General features: G+C 43.7%; 1 protein-coding gene across 2 annotated transcripts in view; it reads right to left on the bottom strand.

The window, feature by feature from the left end:
- Positions 1-1,037: 1,037 nt before the first annotated feature.
- MOB1B (MOB kinase activator 1B) overlaps positions 1,038-21,845 on the bottom strand; it is a 59,778-nt gene continuing 38,970 nt past the window's right edge. For both annotated transcript variants that reach the window (XM_048482709.1, XM_048482708.1), the window contains exons 3-6: positions 13,164-13,257; positions 9,679-9,812; positions 7,830-7,993; positions 1,038-6,463 (exon numbers count right to left, since the gene is read on the bottom strand). In XM_048482709.1, the coding sequence (XP_048338666.1) occupies positions 6,386-6,463; positions 7,830-7,993; positions 9,679-9,812; positions 13,164-13,257 (470 nt within the window). In that variant the 3' untranslated portion in view covers positions 1,038-6,385. The remainder of the gene's footprint in view (positions 6,464-7,829; positions 7,994-9,678; positions 9,813-13,163; positions 13,258-21,845) is intronic.

Raw genomic sequence — 21,845 nt, 5'->3', positions numbered from 1 at the left:
AGGTTTTTCCATAGTGAAGCCCCCAAAAGTAACACAGATCCACCCAGCGTGGTGTAGTGGTTAAGAGCAGGTGCACTCTAATCTGGAGATCCAGGTTTGATTGCCCACTTTGCCACTTGAGCTGTGGATGCTTATCTGGGGAACCAGATTAGCTTGTGCACTCCAACACATGCCAGCTGGGTGACCTTGGGCTAGTCACAGTTCTTTAGAGCTCTCTCAGCCCCACCCACCTCACAGGGTGTTTGTTGTGGGAGGGGGGAGGAAAGGAGATTGTAAGCTCCTTTAAGTCTCCTTGCAGGAGAGAAATGGGGGATATCAATCCAAACTCCTCCTCCTCCTCTTCTTCTTCTTCAAAAGTAACAGCAATTCTTTCTCTCTTGCAACAGAGTTTAGATGTTCCTGAAAAAGGATAATATTTTCTAGTTCCCTCCTCCCAGTAGCACAAAATAAGATAAATCAGTATACCATTCCCTTTCCTTTTAGCAGTTGAGGAATATCCCTCCATTCCTTCTACCCTCATCCTGTCAGATCTTAGCTGCTAAGCAAGGTCAGTCCTGATTAGAGTTTGGATGGAAGATCTCCAAGGAATACGAGGGGCGTGAAGCGGAGGCAGGAAATGGCAAACCACCTCCAAATGTCTTTTGCCTTCAAATCCAACGGGGTCATCAAGTTGGCTGCAACTTGATAGCACCTTCCCACCATCGCCTCTGTACCCTGGAAGTAGCAGAATCCTTCAAGCAACAGACAGGAAGAAAAAGCCACGTCTGGATCGGATGAGGCCAAGGAGAAGAATGTGCTTTGGTTCTATGGGCTTTTGTTCTATGCCAATATTTCAAGTAAAAGTAACAGGACATCAGGTTTATTTTATTGCCATTCTTTGTGATTTCCTTGCAAATCACAAAGTCAGGTGAGATGATTACACAGTTATTGGCATGTGGAATGTTTGGTTGTGGACAATCATACAGATGTACTACTGAGGTCCACAGATGTACTACTGCGACAACACACAGGATGAGAAAGGGAAAAAAAGGCAATCGTGGTCAAACATAGCTATTTATTTTTCTTCTTATAAACAGCATTCAGTTTCTTACTGAAAAAAAGCCTAGAATTTATATATTTTTTCATCCCATCACTTACAACAATCTGTATACATTATTTACATCTCTCCAATACATGTGTTGTAGATTTTCAGACATTCAACTTTTTTTTTAAATCAAAAAGCCATTTTCATTTTAAAACAAGTACTGATCAGTAATGATTACAAACTGAAGTAATATTGGCACAGTCTGCTTACAGTACAGGTCTCTGTTGTATTTTATATTGAAGCCTTTTGTTTTGTTTTTTTTCTCCCAGCTGTTTTGAAATACTGAAAGAACCAGATGTGTTAAGATTGTACGGTTGCATTTGCGATAAGGTTTTGCCTCAGCTAGGCAGACTGGGCATCAAGTTTTGGGAGTCGGCCCGGTGAACTCCACGGCAGGAAGGCAAATTTCAGATGCAGCATAAAACCGGGGGAGTTGGGAAGAGATACGGTGAAACAAGTAAAAGCACGTGGAATGATAATCTGCGAGTTTTTGTACAATTGGAAGAATCAAGTGAGCAAACTTTTCCTGAACTGAGCCACATCAAAGTGCAGGCTAGCAGATGTGTGTTCAAGGAATCCTTACAAACGTAAAACTCTTCAAAACTTAAAAAGAGTTTACGCATGTCCTGGAGATGCCTAACCTACCCAGGTTTCTCCCCAATATTCAGGAAGTAATTTTGCACCCCACTGCAGTCTGATGTGATCCAGTTAAAGAAGGCTTACATGTCACTTTTCCAAACTGTACAAAAGTAGTACTCAGCTGCTATGATTGTACTCTGCAGATGGTGTTGGGGAACCATCATGTTCCCGTGTGCTTCCCCTATCAGCACAACCAATTGGTTCATGCTCTTCTAGTCTGTCTTTCCTTGCACTGCATCTAACAGCCACTTGGTAGTAATTAGGCAAGTCAACCCCCAGACCCAATTTAGCAGAGCTACCACTGAGCCCCTGATTCTCTGCATGCCAAAGGTATTCTTATGGCAAATAGTTAGCAATGCAACATCTGCACGTAAATGTATTCAAAACATCAAGGAAACAAACGACTTCTCAAAAGACTTGTGTTCCCAAACATCAAGTTATACATGTACAAAAATAATGAGTACAGTTTAGTGGCTATAAAAATCCATTTCCCCTAAAAATACAGCAATCTATGAAAAACTATTGAAGAACAGTTCTTGGGGTGGGGGGGTGGGGAAACAGAAAAAAAAACATTTTAAAATCTGAGTTACTCTGCAATTTTAGGAGTGAACTATATTTTTTTTTAAAAAAGGAGGAAACTAGGTGTACAACTGCCAGAAATAAAATACCAAGTAAACTTTAATGTAAATGTTAGTATCTCACTCCTAAAGTGACTAGTGGTTCTAGCAATGAAGTCTAGAAAACCCCAAAAGGTCCAACCCATTACAGAAATGCAATGTAAATAATAATAACAATAATAAACAACACAGGCACATTGCAATTGTAAAAAAAAAATGGCAAACCTACCTTCATATTATGACTTAAAGAAAATGCAAACTTGGTATTTTACCTACAATAACATTTCAGGAGAAATTAAGAAGTATTGGTTGGTTTTAAGACATTCACCAAACCCAGTTTTTATTTATTCATTTATTTATTTGGATGCATGCCAAACCAAGGCAAGTGCTGAAGGGAAAGAAAAAATCTAAAGGGTAAGAAGAATCTATAGCAGCAAATAGGCTTTTGCCTGGGAAGAGAACTCAGAAAGCAAGATTTCCGCTCCGAAAGAAAATTGGCGAAGCCTCTGGTTTACTATTTTAAGGTAACTGCAGAAGTTCAGAATTCTACATTGCATAGTAGGCAGCGAAAGAAAGTTGGCGTGCACTTGCGCAAGGGACATTTGCCCTGTCGAAAATGGTTGTCTCTTTTTACTGAATAAAAAATTCAAAAGGAAGCTTTTAAAACGCAGTTGTCACAAACAGCGGAAAGTGGCATATTTTTAGACTTGTACTATGAGCACGGATCCCTGACGTGAGTATGCAAACTAGACATGCGGTTTCTGTGGACAGAATTCCAAAACTCTGTCCTACCAAAGTAAACGCTCTGGATAAAACCAGCCACTGGCTTTGGAGAGCACAATGGAGCTGGTTTTCAATGGGACTTGTGCCTGTCTTGACAACTGACATCCGGCCTCCCCTGTCAACTCATTAAGATGGAACCTTTCTCAAAGTTACCAACCAGGTCACTGACGGGAAGGGGCACCCTGGTAGCTGAAATCAGGGCACAGCCCTCCCAGACGGTTCTGAAGTTATAAGGCTTTTCCTTTGTAATGGAAGTAGAAAAGTATTCAACCCTGGCTGGCTGGGACTAGAAAGGTAGCCAGGAAATGTAGCCTGTCCCCAGTGTTCAAGCAGCCCTGGACATCAAATGTTCAATATCAAAAAAGCAGTCCAGTATTTAGCAGAGTATCCCTTTAAAATTAAAAAGAAGCCACGGTTCCAAACTATTACTTTAGTTTTTAACGATACTGCCCCGTTCCCTTCTCAAGAACGCTTTACAGCGGGAAAAATCCAGGTGATGCTTTGGTTGCGAATATTAACATACCTTTTTTAAATCGGTAGATCATTTTGGGTTCCGAGACCAAAGGAAAAAATAAAGGGAAACAATGGGACCTGGCCATTCAGCACAGAAAAAGGGGATACTCGGTCTGAATACTGTGCTATTCTCTTCAGTGCTTCAGTGTTTCAAGTGTAATTCAAACCAGCAGAGCACTTTCAAACAGTGATCTCCAAACTTTTACTATGCAACAAGAAAGTCAGCATTTACAGCAAATCTAATTTTAACTATTTATTGTTCCCCTTGGAAAAAATCTGAAACCTAATTCACTATATATACTGATCCCTACTGAAGAATCACTATAACCCATCGCAGAACCATTTAAATTATTTAGCACATTTATCATGCTGGTATTCGCAGACATGAAGAACTAAAATTGTTTAAGACTCCAGTTCCCAAATCCAAAAATGAATTTCCGGGAAAAGCGGCTTAAAAACCCCCAACCCTGTTAGGGAAACCTTAAGATAGCTAGAAGAGGAAAGGAAACTTTAGATTATAGTTATTCTTACTTGCGAACTGCTCTGTATAAATCCCAACTTAAAAAAAAAGATTTTCAATCATGCATTTGAATTTTCCATTTCAGGATTGTAATCTGACCTATATGGACAAAACTGGAATATTAAAAAACCCCAGTGTATTGTGCCTATTAAATAACCCCAAAATTGCTGATGATTTTGCTGTCTTCATATAGAATTATTCTCCATCTACCAGATTCCTAATTATCAAGGTCCAGAACATGAAAAGTAGACCTCTGCAATGCAAATGCAACATTTCTTCTATTTGCAGAGCCTTATGCTTAAGTTATAAACAATTCAAGATCAGTTCAAAAGCTACAGAGCGTGCTGGATAACTGCTAGAACAGTAAGGCTTAACAGCAGGTGGCTGAATGCAATCTCGATAACACCATAGAAACATAGCGAACTACGGTGCCAATGAAATTGTAAAAAGGCCAGGCGTGCGTTTCAAAGATTGCAATTTTAGTGCACAGACAATGTGCACTAGTAATGCGTAGGCATCAAGACGCTGGTCCGTGAGGCAGCCTTCAGATCAGATTCATCCACAGAGGAAAGCCTGTTCCCAGCACGCACAGACCCATATGTAGCTTTCAAACATGTTAAGCAGATGCGTTGACAAAATATTCATTACATTTCAGATTTAATGACTAAGCACTAAGGGAAATTGCAAGTTTCAAACACTCAGGAAAGATCTGTTTGCATACAGAACACTAAATAAAACCTGACAAGGACTAATATGTGAATGAGAGGTTCGTCATTTTGATTTTCTCCGCATGAAGAGTCCTGAGTTTTCTCATGAGTGGCCCAAAACAATGGGTTTGTAAGCACTCAGCGGTGGCTGTTTAGAAAGTTGTCTGGTTATAGGATACCGACTCTTTTCCTCAATTGCAGGGGGAGGGGGAAAGAGGGTGGGGAAACAAAACTAAGCAAACTCCAACATATGATTAAAATTAAACTAGATCACTTAAGGAAAAAATCCAGTTGCGCTGTGTTCCATACAAGCAAACTGTAGCTGCACTTGGGTACAGTTGTGACTGAGGCCTCAGAACGGAACAGGTGCAGCACAAGGAACAGAGCAAGAAACATCTGAGGCAGTTTCTCTTCGGAAACAGCTGAGGAGCCTAAAATCCCTTGTCAAGAGGACTTCTTCAACTTATCGTTAAAAGGAGGCAAGGACGGCAATTGTTTAAGAAAAAAAGATTCCCTGTTACCGACCTCCCCTTTTGGTTTCCCTCGACGTTCCTGTAAAATTGTTGGTTTTCTGGGGTAGGAAAACTTAACAGAATAGGTCAAGCTGCTCACAACGCACCCCCCCCCTTCAAAAACACAGAACAGCAGCTGATCTAAATTAATGTTTTCTGAACAAATACATGCTAGAAGAACATGGTCGACCCCCTGGTATCCTTGGTCCTCCCTCGATCCAAACTAACAGGTTGGAGCTGCTATGGAGAATGTAAGAAACAAAAATGACGGCTTCTTTCTCTCTCCTCCCCCCTTTCCCAGGATGCTCCCCTCCCACCCACCCCCACATTCATCTCTAAAGGCATTACTTCGATTTAAAAGCTGGAGATCACCGATAGAAGTTATGGCTTGCTTTTGTTTTTAAAGTTTTCACCTATACATCTATCTACCTATCTATCTATATAACAAGTGTTAGTAAATATCCTGGGTAGTAGTTGGTGTATTTGTTTCCAGCAATATTCTTTGTTATGTGCTTTGTACCTCAGAAGCAAGATTGCCAAGGCACTTTGAGAATAACGTGAAGTCTTTTCAGGACTTTCTGAGAATGGGCTACACCTGGCAAGGCAGAAGCCATATACGACCGGCGGCGTCGCATTTCGCAACAAGCATGTCTTTTTTTTTCTTTAAAAAATCCTTTATAAACACTCAACATCTGCTAAAAAATATTACACAATGAACAAGAACAGAAAACCATTTAATACATGTGCCTCACTAAAAGACAAAGAAGATCCTCTAACAATAGCACAGAGAATGGGTCTAGGTGGCCTGAAAAGAAATCCTTTTCTTTAAAAAAAAACAAAAAAACCCTACACACAACAACAAAAATTAAGATTACAATTCTGCACACCCTTGCTCATGAGTGAGTCCCACTGGCCTCAATGGACGTGTGCAGGATTGCAACCCAAATCCCTAACCCGCCACATGCCTGCTCAAAAAAAGAAGAAGTGATTTGTACAAATCCAAGTTCTGCTTATCTGTCCTTCGAAGTGAGTTTTTCGATCAGTTCTTGAAGCGGAGCGAGTTCTCTTCTGTCTATAAGGTTAAATTCCTGTAGCAGGGCAGAAAATAAAGTCAATTATCTGTGTGACATATTTAACAGGACAGAACATTAATTCGCTTATCAATTTAATCAAAGTAACCGAGAACAGAAATTATCCTACGACCTCCCTGAAACTGTGGGTGAAGCTATTTTGTAGGCAGAGGCAAACTCAGAAAGGTAAAACATAAATGATAGCCCGAAAATAAAAAGAAAGACATTTGCCACTGTAATGTCGAAGGCTTTCACGGCCGGAATCACCTGGGTGCTGTGTGGTTTCCGGGCTGTATGGCCGTGTTCTAGCAGCATTCTCTCCTGACGTTTCGCCTGCATCTGTGGCTGGCATCTTCAGATCTCTGAAGATGCCGCGATACAGATGCAGCAGCACGATCAAGGCGAGCATGCTTTGGTATAGAACACGGCCATACACCCGGAAACCACACAGCACCCAAATTTGCCACTATTTGAAATATTTACTGTTACTTACATAAGTATACATAACCGAAAAAAATGGCTGGACCTCATGCCAATCACAAAAGTAATAAAACAAGGTCACTCACAGACAACGAAGCAGTCTCTATATATTTGAGGATCTGTAGATTTATGGAGCAGAAGTCGATCTATGGCAGGGGTAGGGAACCTGCGGCTCTCCAGATGTTCAGGAACTACAATTCCCATCAGCCTCTGTCAGCATGGCCAATTGGCCATGCTGACAGAGGCTGATGGGAATTGTAGTTCCTGAACATCTGGAGAGTCAGCAGGCCCGCTACCCTGATCCGCATATGCGCTACCAATCTTTGATCCTCCTTGATCTGGAAGTTATTGCAAGCGCTTTAGTTAAGAACCACAGGTGCTCAGGAGCAGCAGCAGCAGAAGGCCATTGCTTTCGCAACCTGCATGTGAGCTCCCCAAGGCACCTGGTGGGCCACTGCGAGTAGCAGAATGCTGGACTAGATGGACTCTGGTCTGATCCAGCAGGCTTGTTCTTATGAACATTAGGAACAAGATCTACCAGACCATGGCCACACAGCCCGGAAAACCCACAACAACCAAATCCATAGGTCTGTGCTTCCAAAATGTACAAAAGTTTGTTAGAATGGCAATGATTTGAAACCATCAGGGACTGAAGTCTGCTCTGAAAATTTTGGCTGCTGCAAAATGAAGGGCGTTTTGCAGCACCCAGAGGTTTCAAAGCAGATCCGGTTTCTGGTTAGCTTAGTGGATGTTTTGTATCGCACAGGATTTTTAGACAGCAATTGCCGTGAGCTTTCTTCAGTGTAATTTCTATCAGGTTGTCTAGTTTCTACCATGTGCACAGATCGTCACTCAATTCAAATGGGAGAAATGAAACGTGGCAGCATCCCTGTGCGAATAATACCTGAACAAAAAAAATAAAGTGCTTGAAAGATGTGTTCAGATGTGCCTCTTCTTGCAGCTGGATGACAGGATCAAAGTGCTGGTGGTAGATGTGAGCGTAAACTCTAAAGAGACGCTTTAGGATGGTCTTAGCTACAGACATGAAGTTCTTTGGGAAAGGAACACCTAGAAATCAACAAAGAAAGCCTTTGATTGTAACACAGATAAGCACAACAGCCATGATGCTTAGGACTTACCAAGCTTCTACTTAAGCAGGGGGAGTTATAACAGTATGCAACCCACAGAGCAATAGGTGTGCTTTCCAGAGGGGCTCCTGAAGCCAGCAGGGGAAATCAGTTGCAAGGAGGGTTCTAGTCACTTATAGGGACCAGCCCAGGCTAAAATGGACCATGTATCTCCACTGCTGGGATTAAGAGAACTGAAAGAGCACCTCCTGTTCCATAAGCCCCCCCTTTTCCCCTGCTAGTAAGCACAAGACAACCAAAACCATCTAGCACATTTCACCAGTGTTTGGCTTGAGTTTCACAGATCTCTGAATATCCACTTCACCAAGGAGGCTCCTCGTGAGGTCTGGCCAGATTCACTTTGGACAGGTGCAGCACGGTCTGTGATCAGAATGAAGACAAATAGAAACCCATCTCCAAAGTGGGGAAATCTTCAATGCGAATGCTGCCACTGTTAACAACGTTGGCTTGTTTTTGAAACAGCCACTGAACATGTTCAATAAATCAGTGACCGGGCTCAACAGATTGGAGCCTGTCAATAAAGGCATAACTTAGGGGGAATTCAAAGTGGCAGGTTCATTCTCTCAAACCTCTCTTAGGAATTTAATCTGGCACATAACATATAGCAGACGTCTGAAATGAAAGTTAAGGAACTGTGTTTATTCATATTAGAGGAGCTGACTTCAGCCAAAACTGATGAGGTCTGCCAAATTACTTGGAAATGGACAAAAACCAGAACAGGCATTATTTTTAGCAACCACTTATGAAACACTGCGTATCAAGTGATGTCTTCAGGATACAAAATGATTTCTTGGAACAGAAAAATATCTTGCATGTGTCTTTTTGAAAAAGAGATATTTCCAAAAAAACACACCCAAACCCCAATTGTTTTGATAAAAGAAGGATCACGGTAGGCATAGATGAGCAAAATATACAAGGTTAACCCTGTCCAGCAAAATCTTCCTCTAAGGAATATGTCAAGTTCTTAGTACTGACTATTATAATGGAAATGATCAACAAAATAATCATGGCGCTGAGATGAAGAGATGGCACTTATTCTTTTCCTCAACACTGTTTTTTCTCTGAGGAAAACAAACACTGCCATTAAAAAAGCAAGGAAGTATTGGAGACACAAACATTTGTTTCCCCAAAATTATCTTCTTCCTTCCAATGAAGGACTGTTTAAAATAGTGCATGACCTCAGCACACACTGAATATTTTGACAAATATTTAAGGTTAATTGCATAAGAACAGCACAAACTCAGCCAGTATATGAAAATACTCTTCATCGTAGGGGTGCTTTATTTTCTGAGGTCTTGCTTGAGTTTCCCTTGATGTTAAAGCTCAGGACCTTCAGAAACATCACTGACAATGGTGGTTTGTAAATTAAACCACCCCAGTTTTTATGTATAACAATGTTTGTTTTATTTATAGTCCACCTGCCTTGCTGAGATTCATGGCGGATTACCGAATTTAAAACAATGATATAGGGAGAGGGTAGGGCATACAGTAAATAGTGTAATAAGACTGGATTGCCAAGGTAGAAAACAATTCAGTAAGACCGCAAAAGACACACAAGGAATGTACAAACTGAATTACAGGATGCCACATAGGTATTAAAGTTACCTATTTTGGATGGAAATAGCGTCTCATCATCCAGCTGATCTTGAACCCAGGTCATAAGGTAATCGATGTACTTTGGTGCGGAGCACTTGATTGGCTTCTTTATATTTGTTCCATCTGCCCAGTGATACTCGTATCTGGAAGAAAATAAATTTCTAAGCAAACCCAGCTCTCTGGCGGGCAAATCCAATTTGCTTTCCTGATGCGTTTTACAGAATGTCTCTTAGCCAGAGATCTACTTCAGGTACTCCTGAGAGCTTGCAGGATTTTTTTTAACTTGTTTTTCTTTCCAACGGCAAACGTTCTCCATGCTGCACTATAAACAGCATCTCCGTTTGGTTGGTGGGGAAGAGATAAGAAGGAATAAAAGGCACGCATGTCTCCAGCAAGAAGCCAGATTCAATGCTAATGAATAGTGACATCTGGACTCAGCTCCAGTGAAGGTTCCAAAGAGACAGTGAAACCGTGCAGTGCTTTTACCTTGGAGAGCGAAGCTCTGCCTGGAGAGATCGTGCACGGAAACAGACCAGCCAAACCGGCTTCTGGTCTAGCAAGCGAAGAGGTGGCAGAAACTGCCTCGAAGCGTGATTCTCAGCTGCTTTTACTCGGAAATAAAGCCTACTGAGTTTTATTTGAGTTTTATTTCCTTCATCACCTCTACTAGGAACTGTTTGAGGCTCTTATTCTAGTAACATTTCCAAGAAATGTACAGGACTACAGCTTTAACCGGGGTTAAACATAAACCATAGTTTCAAAACCTGTTCCAGAAATTACTATTTCATATCCTGTCTTGGAGCCATTCCTTAACCCCAATTTTGAAAGTCAGACATAATACCTAGCCATGGTTAAGAAGAGCAACTTGAAGTCTTGTGGCTGCACAAAGAAAAAACATGGTGGGTGATGTGTGGTTTCCGGGCTGTATGGCCGTGTTCTAGCAGCATTCTCTCCTGATGTTTTGCCTGCATCTGTGGCTGGCATCTTCAGAGGATCTGATGTTGGAAAAGCAAGTGGAGTATATATACCTGTTGGAGTGTCCAGGGTGGGTGAAGATACATTGTCTGTGAGTAACAAATCTTCACCCACCCTGGACACTCCAACAGGTACATATACTCCACTTGCTTTCTCAACATCAGATCCTCTGAAGATGCCAGCCACAGATGCAGGCGAAACATCAGGAGAGAATGCTGCTAGAACACGGCCATACAGCCCAGAAACCACACAGCACCCAAGTGATTCCGGCCGTGAAAGCCTTCAACAGTACAAAAAACATGGTGTTTCTCTAATGCCCTGTGATAGCGGTACCAGGACAGAGCAAAATTTGAGTCCATAGCACCTTTAGAACCAATAGGATTTCCAGGGCATAAGCTTTTTATTCTCAAAGGTCTCCTTGTCAGGAATCTGATGAAAGGAACTCTTGACTCTCGAAAGGTTATACCCTAAAACTCCTGCTGGTCTCTAAAATCCTACCAGACTCAAATCTTGGATCTTCTATTGCAGACCAACATGGCACCTAAACTCACCTAAACAAATATTAGGATAATTAGTGGCCCTAGTATTGTATTTTGTAACAGAACATTTGAGAATAAAATAATTAGGTACATGATTATATCGGCTTCCTCTTTCATTAAAAAAAGGGGAGCATTTGTCAATTGCTAAAGCCAGAGACGACCCAGAAGTCACACTACCAACTCTTCTGCAATGAGGGAAACGACATTTGTACATCTGAGAATAACAACAACTCAGGAAGCTAGTACTATGACACCACGCCTTGAGCCAAGAGGAAAGGCAGGGCACAAATACTCAAAACGAATAAATAAAGGGCTAAATCAGCCATATCTGGAGGTGAAAATAGACTTATGACAAGTTAAATGTTTAGAAATAACCTCATCACCACAGAAAGGAAATGGCCAATCACTTGTTAGTCTCTTGCCTTGGGTACCCTACAAGGGTGCTGCAAGTCAGATGTGACTTGACGGCGCTTTCTGCCAGCATGTGAAAATGGGCAAGTGAAACTTTCATTACATGGGCATAATCTGGTAATTGACATTCCGTGAAGCCTTAGATACGAGCCAGCGTGCTGCAGTGGTTAAGAGCAGGTGCACTCTAATCTGGGAAACCAGGTTTGATTCTCCGCTCTGCCACTTGAGCTATGGAGGTTTATCTGGGGAATTCAGATTAGCTTGTGTACTCCAACACATTCCTGCTGGGTGACCTTGGAGCTCTCTCAGCCCCACCGCCCTCACAGGATGTTTGTTGTTGAGGGGGGGAGGGAAAGGAGATTACACCCAATTACACCCACTCTTTGCTTCCTGTTTCTCAACCAGTTTTTAATCCATAAGAGGACTTCCCCTCTTATTCCTTGATTGCTGAGTTTTCTCAATAGTGTCTGGTGAGGTACTTTGTCAAAGTTCCTTTGAGTCTCCTTACAGGAGAGAAAGGGGGAGATATAAATCCAAACTCTTATTCTTCTAAAGGGGCAGTATATTTCTTTTTCTTGAGGCCTGCTGGCAACCCTATATCCTGGACATGATCTGCTCCATGATGATACTGCGTGGCCCCAGCTCTCGGCCTGGAGGCAAAAGAGGGGCGTGTCATGATTTGGCCTTGTTGTGGTCCAATCCTATCATGTCTCCTGCCTGGGAGGTGGGATCCCCTGTCTGGAACTGCTGTCTCTTGCTTGCTCATTAGTTTCACTTGCTCATTAAGTCACCTGCTGGTGTCTATACTTCAAAGAAGAAGAAGAAGAGTTTGGATTTATATCCCCCCTTTCTCTCCTGCAGGAGACTCAAAGGGGCTTACAATCTCCTTTCCCCTCCCCAGCACAACAAACACCCTGTGAGGTGGGTGGGGCTGAGAGAGCTCCGAGAATCTGTGACTAGCCCAAGGTCACCCAGCTGGCGTGTCTGGGAGTGAAGAGGCTAATCTGAATTCCCCAGATAAGCCTCCACAGCTCAGGCGGCAGAGCTGGGAATCAAACCCGGTTCCTCCAGATTAGATACACAAGCTCTTAACCTCCTACGCCACTGCTCCTCCTCCTATGCCACTGCATTGGGGAGCATGGATTGTTTTGCCCTGGTGTCGGCCGTGCCTTCACCTTCCCATGAGAACAGAGGGGTTCTGTTCCCTCTCATGGGAACTGGTGGTGGAAGGTGATGTCAAGGTACGTAGAAGGCGGGGGAGGTGGGGAGAGATGGGGTGAAGGTAAAATGGAAGCTCTTTTGGTGCCTCATTCTCAGTTCTGTCGATGGAAGTCTACATGCTTTACCCTGATGATTTTTTCAATAAAGGAAATCATTAGAACATAAAGTCTCGTTACTGGACAGCCCAGCCCAGGGGCATGACAGGCTAAGGATAAAGGGGCAAAAAAAATTGAGGAGGAACACCACTTGCTTCCCAGACAGTGTCATTTTTTAAAATTTAGAAAAAGCAGATCACGTTTTCTGCCTCATAATTTCACGTCCTCATTTAAGCATGAACGGCATTCTTACTTTGGACCCGCAGACATCACTGGGCAACTCTCTTCTGTGCAGAAATCTGTAATGGTTCCATAAAGCATATTGATCTGGTTGAAGAAGTCCACAGCTATTTAAAAAAAAGGGGGAAAGCAAAGACATTACCATACAGGCAAAGACATTACCATACAGGCAGGGATCCGCCCCATTCCCACCCGCCTCTCCCGATTAGCCCTTGATCAACTGTTAGAACATAAGAAAGAGCCTTGCTGGATCAGACCAGAGTCCATCTAGTCCAGCACTCTGCTACTCATAGTGGCCCACCAGGTGCCTTTGGGAGTTCACATGCAGGAGGTGAAAGCAATGGCCTTCTGCTGCTGCTGCTGCTGCTCCCGAGCACCTGGACTGCTAAGGCATTTGCAACCTCAGATCAAGAAGGATCAAGATTGGTAGCCATAAATCGACTTCTCCTCCATAAATCTGTCCAAGCCCCTTTTAAAGCTATCCAGGTGAGTGGCCATCACCACCTCCTGTGGCAGCATATTCCAAACACCAATCACACGTTGTGTGAAGAAGTGTTTCCTTTTATTAGTCCTAAATTCTTTCCCCTGCATTTTCAATGGATGCCCCTGGTTCTAGTGTCATGTGTAGGGAAAGAGAGAAAAATGTCTCTCTGTCAACATTTTCTACTCCATGCATAATTTTATAGACTTCAATCATATCCCCCCTCAGACGTCTCCTCTCCAAACTAAAGAGTCCCAAATGCTGCAGCCTCTCCTCATAAGGAAGGTGCTGCAGTCCCTCAATCATCCTCGTTGCCCTTCTCTGCACTTTTTCTATCTCTCTTCAATATCGCCTTTTGAGATGACAGATGACCAGAACTGAACCACAGTACCTCAAAGTGCAGTCGCACCACTGCTTTCTATATATGGGTACATGACAATCCTTTGCAGTTTTATTATCAATAAAATAAAGGACAAGAGCTTTTTTCTATCTCTCTTCAATATCCTTTTTTTTGAGATGTGGCGACTCAGAACTGAACATACAGTACTGAATTGCAGTCGCACCTACTGCTTTATATAAGGGCGATGACAATGTTTTGCAGTTTTATTATCAATTCCTTTCCTAATGATCCCAGCGATAGAGTTTGCCTTACCTTTCATAACTTCATTGTCATGCATTGAGTTGACATTCCCATGGAACTATCAACTAAGTTGTCCAAATCCCGCGCTTTCCTGGATTCTGTGACTGGATAGCACTGATCCCTGTAGCGCAGGTATGTGAAGTCGTTGGATTTTTTTTGCATCACTCTTTTACATTTTGCTACATTGAACTGCATTTGCCATTTCTTAGCCCCACCTCACCCAATGGACTAGACAAGGTCCAACAGCTTGGAGGTTCTTAACGCAGAATCCTTTTCATGGTTCTCACCACCCTACATAATTTTAAGTAGTATCATCTGCAAACTTGGCACACCACGCTTACCCACCCTATTTCCAGAGTCATTTATGGAACTAGGTTAAAGAGCACTGGTCCCAAACCGGGATCCTTGGGGGACAATTAATTCCTACATTCTCTCCATTGTGAGAATTTCCCTAATTATTCACCCACTCTTTGCTTCCTGTTTCCTCAACCAGTTTTTAATCCATAAGAGGACTTCGCCTCTTATTCCTGAACGATTGGCTGAGTTTTCTGGACTAGTGTCTGGTGAGGTACTTTGTCAAAAGCCTTTTGGAAATCCAAGTAGACAATGTCCACTGGTTCCCCCTTATCTACATGCCTGTTTACACCCTCAAAGAACTCTAGTAAGTTTGTAAGACAGGATTTGCCTTTCCTGCAAAAAGCACATGTGAATGATTTTCTCAGCAGGTCTTGCTTCTTCTTAAGCATGTTTTATAATCTTTAATCTTTAATGATAGATTCTACTAATTTACCAGGAACAGATGTCAAACTGACTGGCCTGTAATTTCCCGGGTCCCCCCAGATCCTTTCTTAAAGATTGGTGTGACATTGGCCATCTTCCAGTCTTCAGGGATGGAGCCTGATTTCAGGGATAAGTTGAATATTAAAGTGAGAAGATCAGCAATTTCATGCTTGAGCTCTTTAAGAACTCTTGGGTGAATGCAATCTGGGCCAGGGGATTTGGTTAGACCAGGGGTCTGCAACCTGCGGCTCTCCAGATGTTCATGGACTACAATTCCCATCAGCCCCAGCCAGGATGACCAATTGGCAAAGGAGAGAAGTCCCCAGATTTCCCGAGTCTCCATCATGTGCCCTCATTATTATCTTTTCACCGATTTTCCCCACCTCTTCTGCAATATTCCTTCGAGGTCGCTGTGCTCAGCCAATGAGAACCTGTTGGTGATCCCTACCCCGCCCCTGCCTCCCCCCTAACCCCCGAAACACTGTTTCAGGAGACCAGAGCCCTGTGAGATTTATTATAATTCCACAGGGCCTTTCAGACACAGCTATTCCATCAGGCATATGATTAGAGCTATTCCATCAGAGCTATTCTATCAGGCATATGACTAAGGCAGCTATAGTGACACATCCAAAGGTCCCCTTCCCCTTATATCCTCCCCTCATTTCCTTGCTTTTACCATCCCATTTTTTATTTTTTTAACCCCCCCCCCTTTTCAAACTTTCCTTTCCTTCTCCTCCCTTAATTTTTTTAGTTCTCCTGATCCCTCTTCAGGGATTCCATTAGTAAAGTCATAACGGAAGACAGACTCGCGTGCAAATTGAACCGACGGCCTGCAGGAATCGAGGTTGAGATATTTTAAATTTAAATTGTATTTTAGAGTGTAATTTTAAAGCATTAATGGTTTTAGGCATTGTCATACTGAATGATGGAAACCGCCCTGAGCCTTTTAAGGAAGGGCAGTGACTAAATCCAATAATAAAATAAAATAAATCAATAAAGTCAGGTCTTGTCCTTGGTTCTACTCTTGTGGATTCTCATCCACTTTTCTGCAGAATTGGATGCTTACAGAACTGTTCAGTGCACTGCCTCTCAAGCCAGCTCTGGTGGTTTGTTTCTCTATGAGCCATAAAAGAATTCACTCCAAGGTATATCTCTACTGGAAGAGGGGGGAACCTTCTTAAACAATCAAGATATTTGGGTCTATTTTCCAGAATCTATGTGTGATTTTTTTTTTGACCGGCCTTGAACACATGACTTCTGTGCAATTAGTTTTGTTCCTGTCTGTTTAGAGACACAACAGCAGCACAAGAGACTTGTGACCTTCCACAAGTTAATTGAGCAATGGCTGGGAAGGCAAGTTCGTCTTGATTAAACTACTATTCAATTCAGCAAAGCTGCCTGGTCCTTCCATGCCCTTCAACTCCAGTCAAGGAACACTTGAAAAACAAAAGGAATTAGAATTCCCGTGGTATAAAGGTATTTATTTCCACTCCGCTATGCTCAGACCAAAGAAAACAGCAAATGAATATTCTACAAAGTACCCCATTTATCTTACAGGTTGCTATCCCCAAGCCCCGCCCCCTGCTTATAAAAGAAAAGGAGCCGAGGACGGAGCCTTCCAGTTGCTTCTGCTGTCCCCAGAGGGGAGGGCAGAAGGGACTGCCGGCTGGGAGCCGGGAAGGGGAGGCAAGGCCTGGGGGTGGGGCTTGGGGGTGGGACCCCACCCTGACATAGCAGGGGGCGCCGCCCGGAGAACAGCTGTCTCTGGGCACCATTTTCCCACCAACCGCCTCTGCAGACACCTTGTGAGATAGATGGGGCTGAGAAAAGTTCCGAAGAACTGTGACTCGCCCAAGGTCACCCAACAGGAATGTAGGAGTGTGAAAATACATCTGGTCCACTAGATAAGCCTGTGCCACTCAGGTGGAGGAGTGGGGAATCAAACCCAGTTCTCCAGATTAGAATCCACCTGCTCTTAACCACTACATCACAATGGAAGATGAACACTTCCTTCAATAGCTGCACTGAAACTTGGGTACAAACCCTCCCCTGAACCTCCCAGGTCCTAGAAGGAAGAGCAGGAAACATCAACCTCTTCTTCATGGAAAAGAATGTGGTAGTGGAAAGAGCTCGAGTTGAGCCAAGAGTTGGTTTGATGCTGCGTTGGGCATCCTTACATAGCCAGCCCATAAGCTTTCCTTAAGAAGTCTCCTAGCTGCCAGTTTTACCCAGAGCTGACCCTGCCAGCTAAGGCTGACATCTGATGACACTGGGCAAGTCTGGGCTATCCAAGCCAAGGCACATCAACATCTTTTCAGTGGGGAGGAATGTACTGTATACACAAAAGCTCTGTGAACTGCTGTAAGGCACGCCCTCCAATATAATCCTTCAATGAGCACTTCTGCCGCGGAGGTTTGCTGGGTGACCTGGGCCTGCCCCAGACTTCTTGCTGGAGAAGGGGAGAATGATGTTCTAAAAGCCATTTAGGAGTCTGGAATGGAAAGAAAAGTGTGATAGAAATAAATAAATGCAACCTGTGCTTGGTTAAATCTATGTGGATGGCCCGAAATGCCATTATCTGGGGGGGAAGGAATATTGTGGAGAGAGGCTTAAAGTGTTTACAGGCTGCTATGCCTTTTCATGCACTGGAGTACTCTGAAAGGACTCTTCATGAAATCCTCGAATGATTGAGGCCTGGTTGAACTGTCCCACGACAACCTCCAAGATTCAAGGCAACCTATCAAATGCTCTGCTTTGAGCTGGCAGTTTATGCAGTCATACAGAGCAACATTTGGTGGCTTGAAATGCAAAACTGAGCCAGGAGGCAGACGGAAGATACACCAGAGAGCTGAAAAAATTGTACAGAGAAGACAACGCTGAATATACTCATCCCACATTAATGCAAGGATCTTCAACGGTTCATCCCCTCCCTCAACTGTTTGATCAAAGGTGACAAAAAAACTGAACTTCAGCCAACGCGGGCTGCACCATCTGTTTCAACTCTTTTTCAGTACTGTCTGTCTGCCTGTCTTCAGGCTGAGAAACAAGACTCTTGGATTTCAGAGCAAGATAGGGATCAGTGCTTATACCAGTGATGGCGAACCTTTTTGAGACCAAGTGCCCAAATTGCAACCCAGAACCCACTTATTTATCACAAAGTGCCAACATGGCAATTTAACCTGAATGCTGAGGTTTTAGTTTAGAAAAAACGGTTGGCTCCAAGGCACGCGTTACTTGGGAGTAAGCTTAGTGAAGCGACCGTGCAACGCTTCAAATGGGTGAATCACGATCCTAGGAGGGTTAACTCAGAAGCAAGCCCTGTTGCCAGCAACCAAGCTTACTCCCAGGTAAAGGATCATGCCCAGGCCAGCCTAGATGTGTGTGTGTGTGTGTGGGGGGGGGGGTGATTTTCCACCCCCTACCACATGATGAACTCTGTGCGCGAGTGCCCACAGAAAGGGCTCTGAGTGCCACCTCTGGCACCCGTGCCATAGGTTCACCACTACTGGCTTATACCAAGCTTGCAAATAAGCAGATGGGTTGAGAGGAAGTTTTACAACATTTTTACCAGGAAATGACCAAATCATTAATCAACACTGTGCAGAAGAGATTACTTTTAAAAATCGAAGGTGGTCTTGAGAACGTCCCCATTTGCATAAAGGGGGTGGCGGGTTAGTGGTGCACCCTTTAGAGGTCTATAAGGGTAGGAAGATATACACTGTTGGGGAAAAGCCCGAGCATATTAGGGGAAATAATTAAATACTGGTGACTGGTTTTCTCTTCTGGTCCCTCTTCCAGTTTAACAGTCCCTACAGGTTGCCTCACAGTTCCATGTGGTCCAAAATAAATGTTGATTTACACAAGAATTTAACGCCTCTTTGATACCTGGGTGGATGAGATTGCAAGGGGGTGGGCCTGCTCAGAACTGAGCATTCATTTCAACATGAAGCTGAGCATGCATTTCAACAGCAAAGACGGATGGGTGGGGAGGCAGAATTCTTCTGAAATGCCACAATTCCATCTTCCTCACCAGGAATTCCATCAGGCAATCCTCAGATTCTGACTGGCTCCTTCCGCACATGCAGAATAATGCACTTTCCAACTGCTTTCAGTGCTCTTTGAAGCTGTGCGGAATGGCAAAATCCACTTGCAGACAGTTGTGAAAGTGGTTTGAAAACGCATAATTTTGCGTGTGCGGAAGTGGCTACTGTGTGTGTATAGTGTTGGGTGTTAGGGATAGATAGGAATTCTGTTACTGTATTCCAGACCTTGCTGCTTGGGTTGGCAAAAGAAGACCTCTTGGGAATGGTATCTCCCTGCCCCACCCCCCCACCCCACTTGCCAAGGATTTTTTCATGGCTACTGTGACCACTATGAATCTACCCCAAATTACCCAATAAATTCTATTTGGAATGCGCAGGAGCAGAATTACCTGGGAATTACCTGGGAAGAAGATTGTTACTGATAAGGTCTACACTCAAAATTGTCTGGGGGTTGTGCAGTTCCAGTCTCTGCTGGATGGGATGTTGGTGGTGGTGGAAAGTGTTTCGGGTCACAGCTAACTAATGGTGACCCAGTAAGATTTTCAAGGCAAGAGACAAACAGAGGTAGTTTGCCATTGCCTGCCTCTGTATAGCAACCCAGGACTTCCTTGGTGGTCTCCCACTGACCGTGTTTAGGTTTCAAGATAAGGCCAGCCTGGGCTATCCAGGTCTTCCAGAGAGCCAGCATGGTGCAGTGGTTAAGAGCAGGTGCATTCTAAGGCTCATTCCGCACATGCAGAATAATGCACTTTCCAACTGCTTTCAGTGCTCTTTGAAGCTGTGCGGAATAGCAAAATCCACTTGCAAACAGTTGAGAAAGTGGTTTGAAAACGCATTATTTTGCGTGTGCGGAAGGGGCCTAATCTGGAGAACCAGGTTTGAGTCCCCGCTGTAGGCTTATCCGGTGAACCAGATTAGCTTGTGCACACCAAGACATGCCAGCTGGGTGACCTTGGGCTAGTCACAGTTCTTCGAAGCTCTCAAAGCCCCACCCATCTCACAGGGTGTTTGTTGTGGAGGGGGGAGGGAAAGGGAAAGCAGATTGTAAGCCCCTTTAAGTCTCCTTAGAGGAGAGAAGGGGGGGATATAAACCCAAACTCTTCTTCCTCCTCTTCATAATGGATGGGGTATATTTTTCCTGAAGGCCTAGGTTTGCCATCTGGATATTATTCTGGATCTACCTTTGCTCATAGTTGCCAACAGGAACAGAATCCCTTTTTCAAACTAACTAACATTGCTTTCTAGCTTCAGCTTTGATCCCCCGCCCCCCTATCTCTAATGGTAAAACCTAAGATACAGTTGCTAAGGTACAGGGTGCAGCGGTCTGCAGCGCTCTCCCGCACACAGAAGTATTATTTGTATTCAAAATGTTGTCTGTAGGGAAAAAACGCATTTGTCATTAAATCAATCACCTTTCTCTGCACAAGCAAATCGTTTTGAGCAGAAATTCTCTTCCTGCGACTGTCTTAAATTTTAGGTTTCTTAATTCCAAGTCGTCGCCCCCCCCCCCCCCAGCTCCTTGATAGAATGCTTCTCCATGGAAACTAGAGACTGCTTATTACAGCAACTGATGCCTTAATTCAACAGGGGAAGGGTATGCCTGCACAGTGAAGCAGCTGTAGCTGGAGTCTGAAGGAGTCGAATCTAGGAGGTTACTGGCTTTCAGTGTTTGCACAAAACAATCCTGGCATTTCTCCCCAGAAGAAAAATTGCAGGATAAAGAAATAACGGTGGAAAATCCCCAGAGCAGGAGGGAAGATCTTCAGACTCAAGACACTCACTGGTAAATCTGATAAAACAGCACTGGGAATCCAACAGACATTCAAACAACCTGGACTGCCCAGAGTTGGTGCTGTGTCAAACTTGGAAGAGAAAAAGAGTGAAGAGTTTTAGATTTATACCCCACCTTTCTCTCCTGTAAGGAGATTCAAGGCGGCTTACAAGCTCCTTTCCCTTCTTCCCACAACAGACACCTTGTGAGGTATTTATTTATTTTATTCATTTATTATTTCAATTTCTACACCGCCCGATCCGCGAAGGGCTCCGGGCAGTGAACAACATAATATAAAACATTAAACAGGAGCAAATCCAACACAACACAATACATAGGCTCCATCAATAAAACATCTTAAAATACATAAAAACAGCGGCTAATAATTAACATTTAAACAAAGGTGTCCAAGCCTCAATTTCAACCCACCCCAAAAGGGGGACGGCAGGCCCCTCAATATGAGGGGCTCTGATGTACCAGTGCCAGGGCAAAGAGCAGTGGGGGGGGGCACCATATCAGGTAGGTAGGGCTGAGAGAGTTCCGAAGAACTGTGACTAGCCCAAGGTCACTCAGCAGGAATGTAGAAGGGCAAAAATGCTTCTGGTTCACCAGATAAACCTTTGCCACTCAGGTGGAAGAGTAGGGAATCAAACCCGGTTCTGCAGATTAGAATACACCTGCTCTTAACTACTACACCACCTGGCTCACGCTGGACATTTCAGGACCTACCTAACTGAACGTGGCCCACTAGCAAAGAACTGTGGCTAATCCCTCCTGTTTGTGCAGTCACAGGGAAGAAGCAAAACTAAGATTTTTCAAGCCCCTGGACAGCTGAGCTTCCTTCTCTTTTCCACGCCCTGGTAAAAATGACGCAAAACCCTGCTTATTCTCTGACTAGCCTTTTACCTTTGCCAAATGCACATCTGTGTAGGGAGGCGTGCATCCAGGAGATAGGCATAAATAATGGCTACCTAGTAAAC

The sequence above is a fragment of the Sphaerodactylus townsendi genome, unplaced genomic scaffold (genome assembly GCF_021028975.2).
Source record: "Sphaerodactylus townsendi isolate TG3544 unplaced genomic scaffold, MPM_Stown_v2.3 scaffold_20, whole genome shotgun sequence".
NCBI lineage: Eukaryota > Metazoa > Chordata > Lepidosauria > Squamata > Sphaerodactylidae > Sphaerodactylus > Sphaerodactylus townsendi.
Note: the sequence above shows the minus strand (reverse complement) of the source record. Positions and strands in the feature narration are given on the sequence as shown.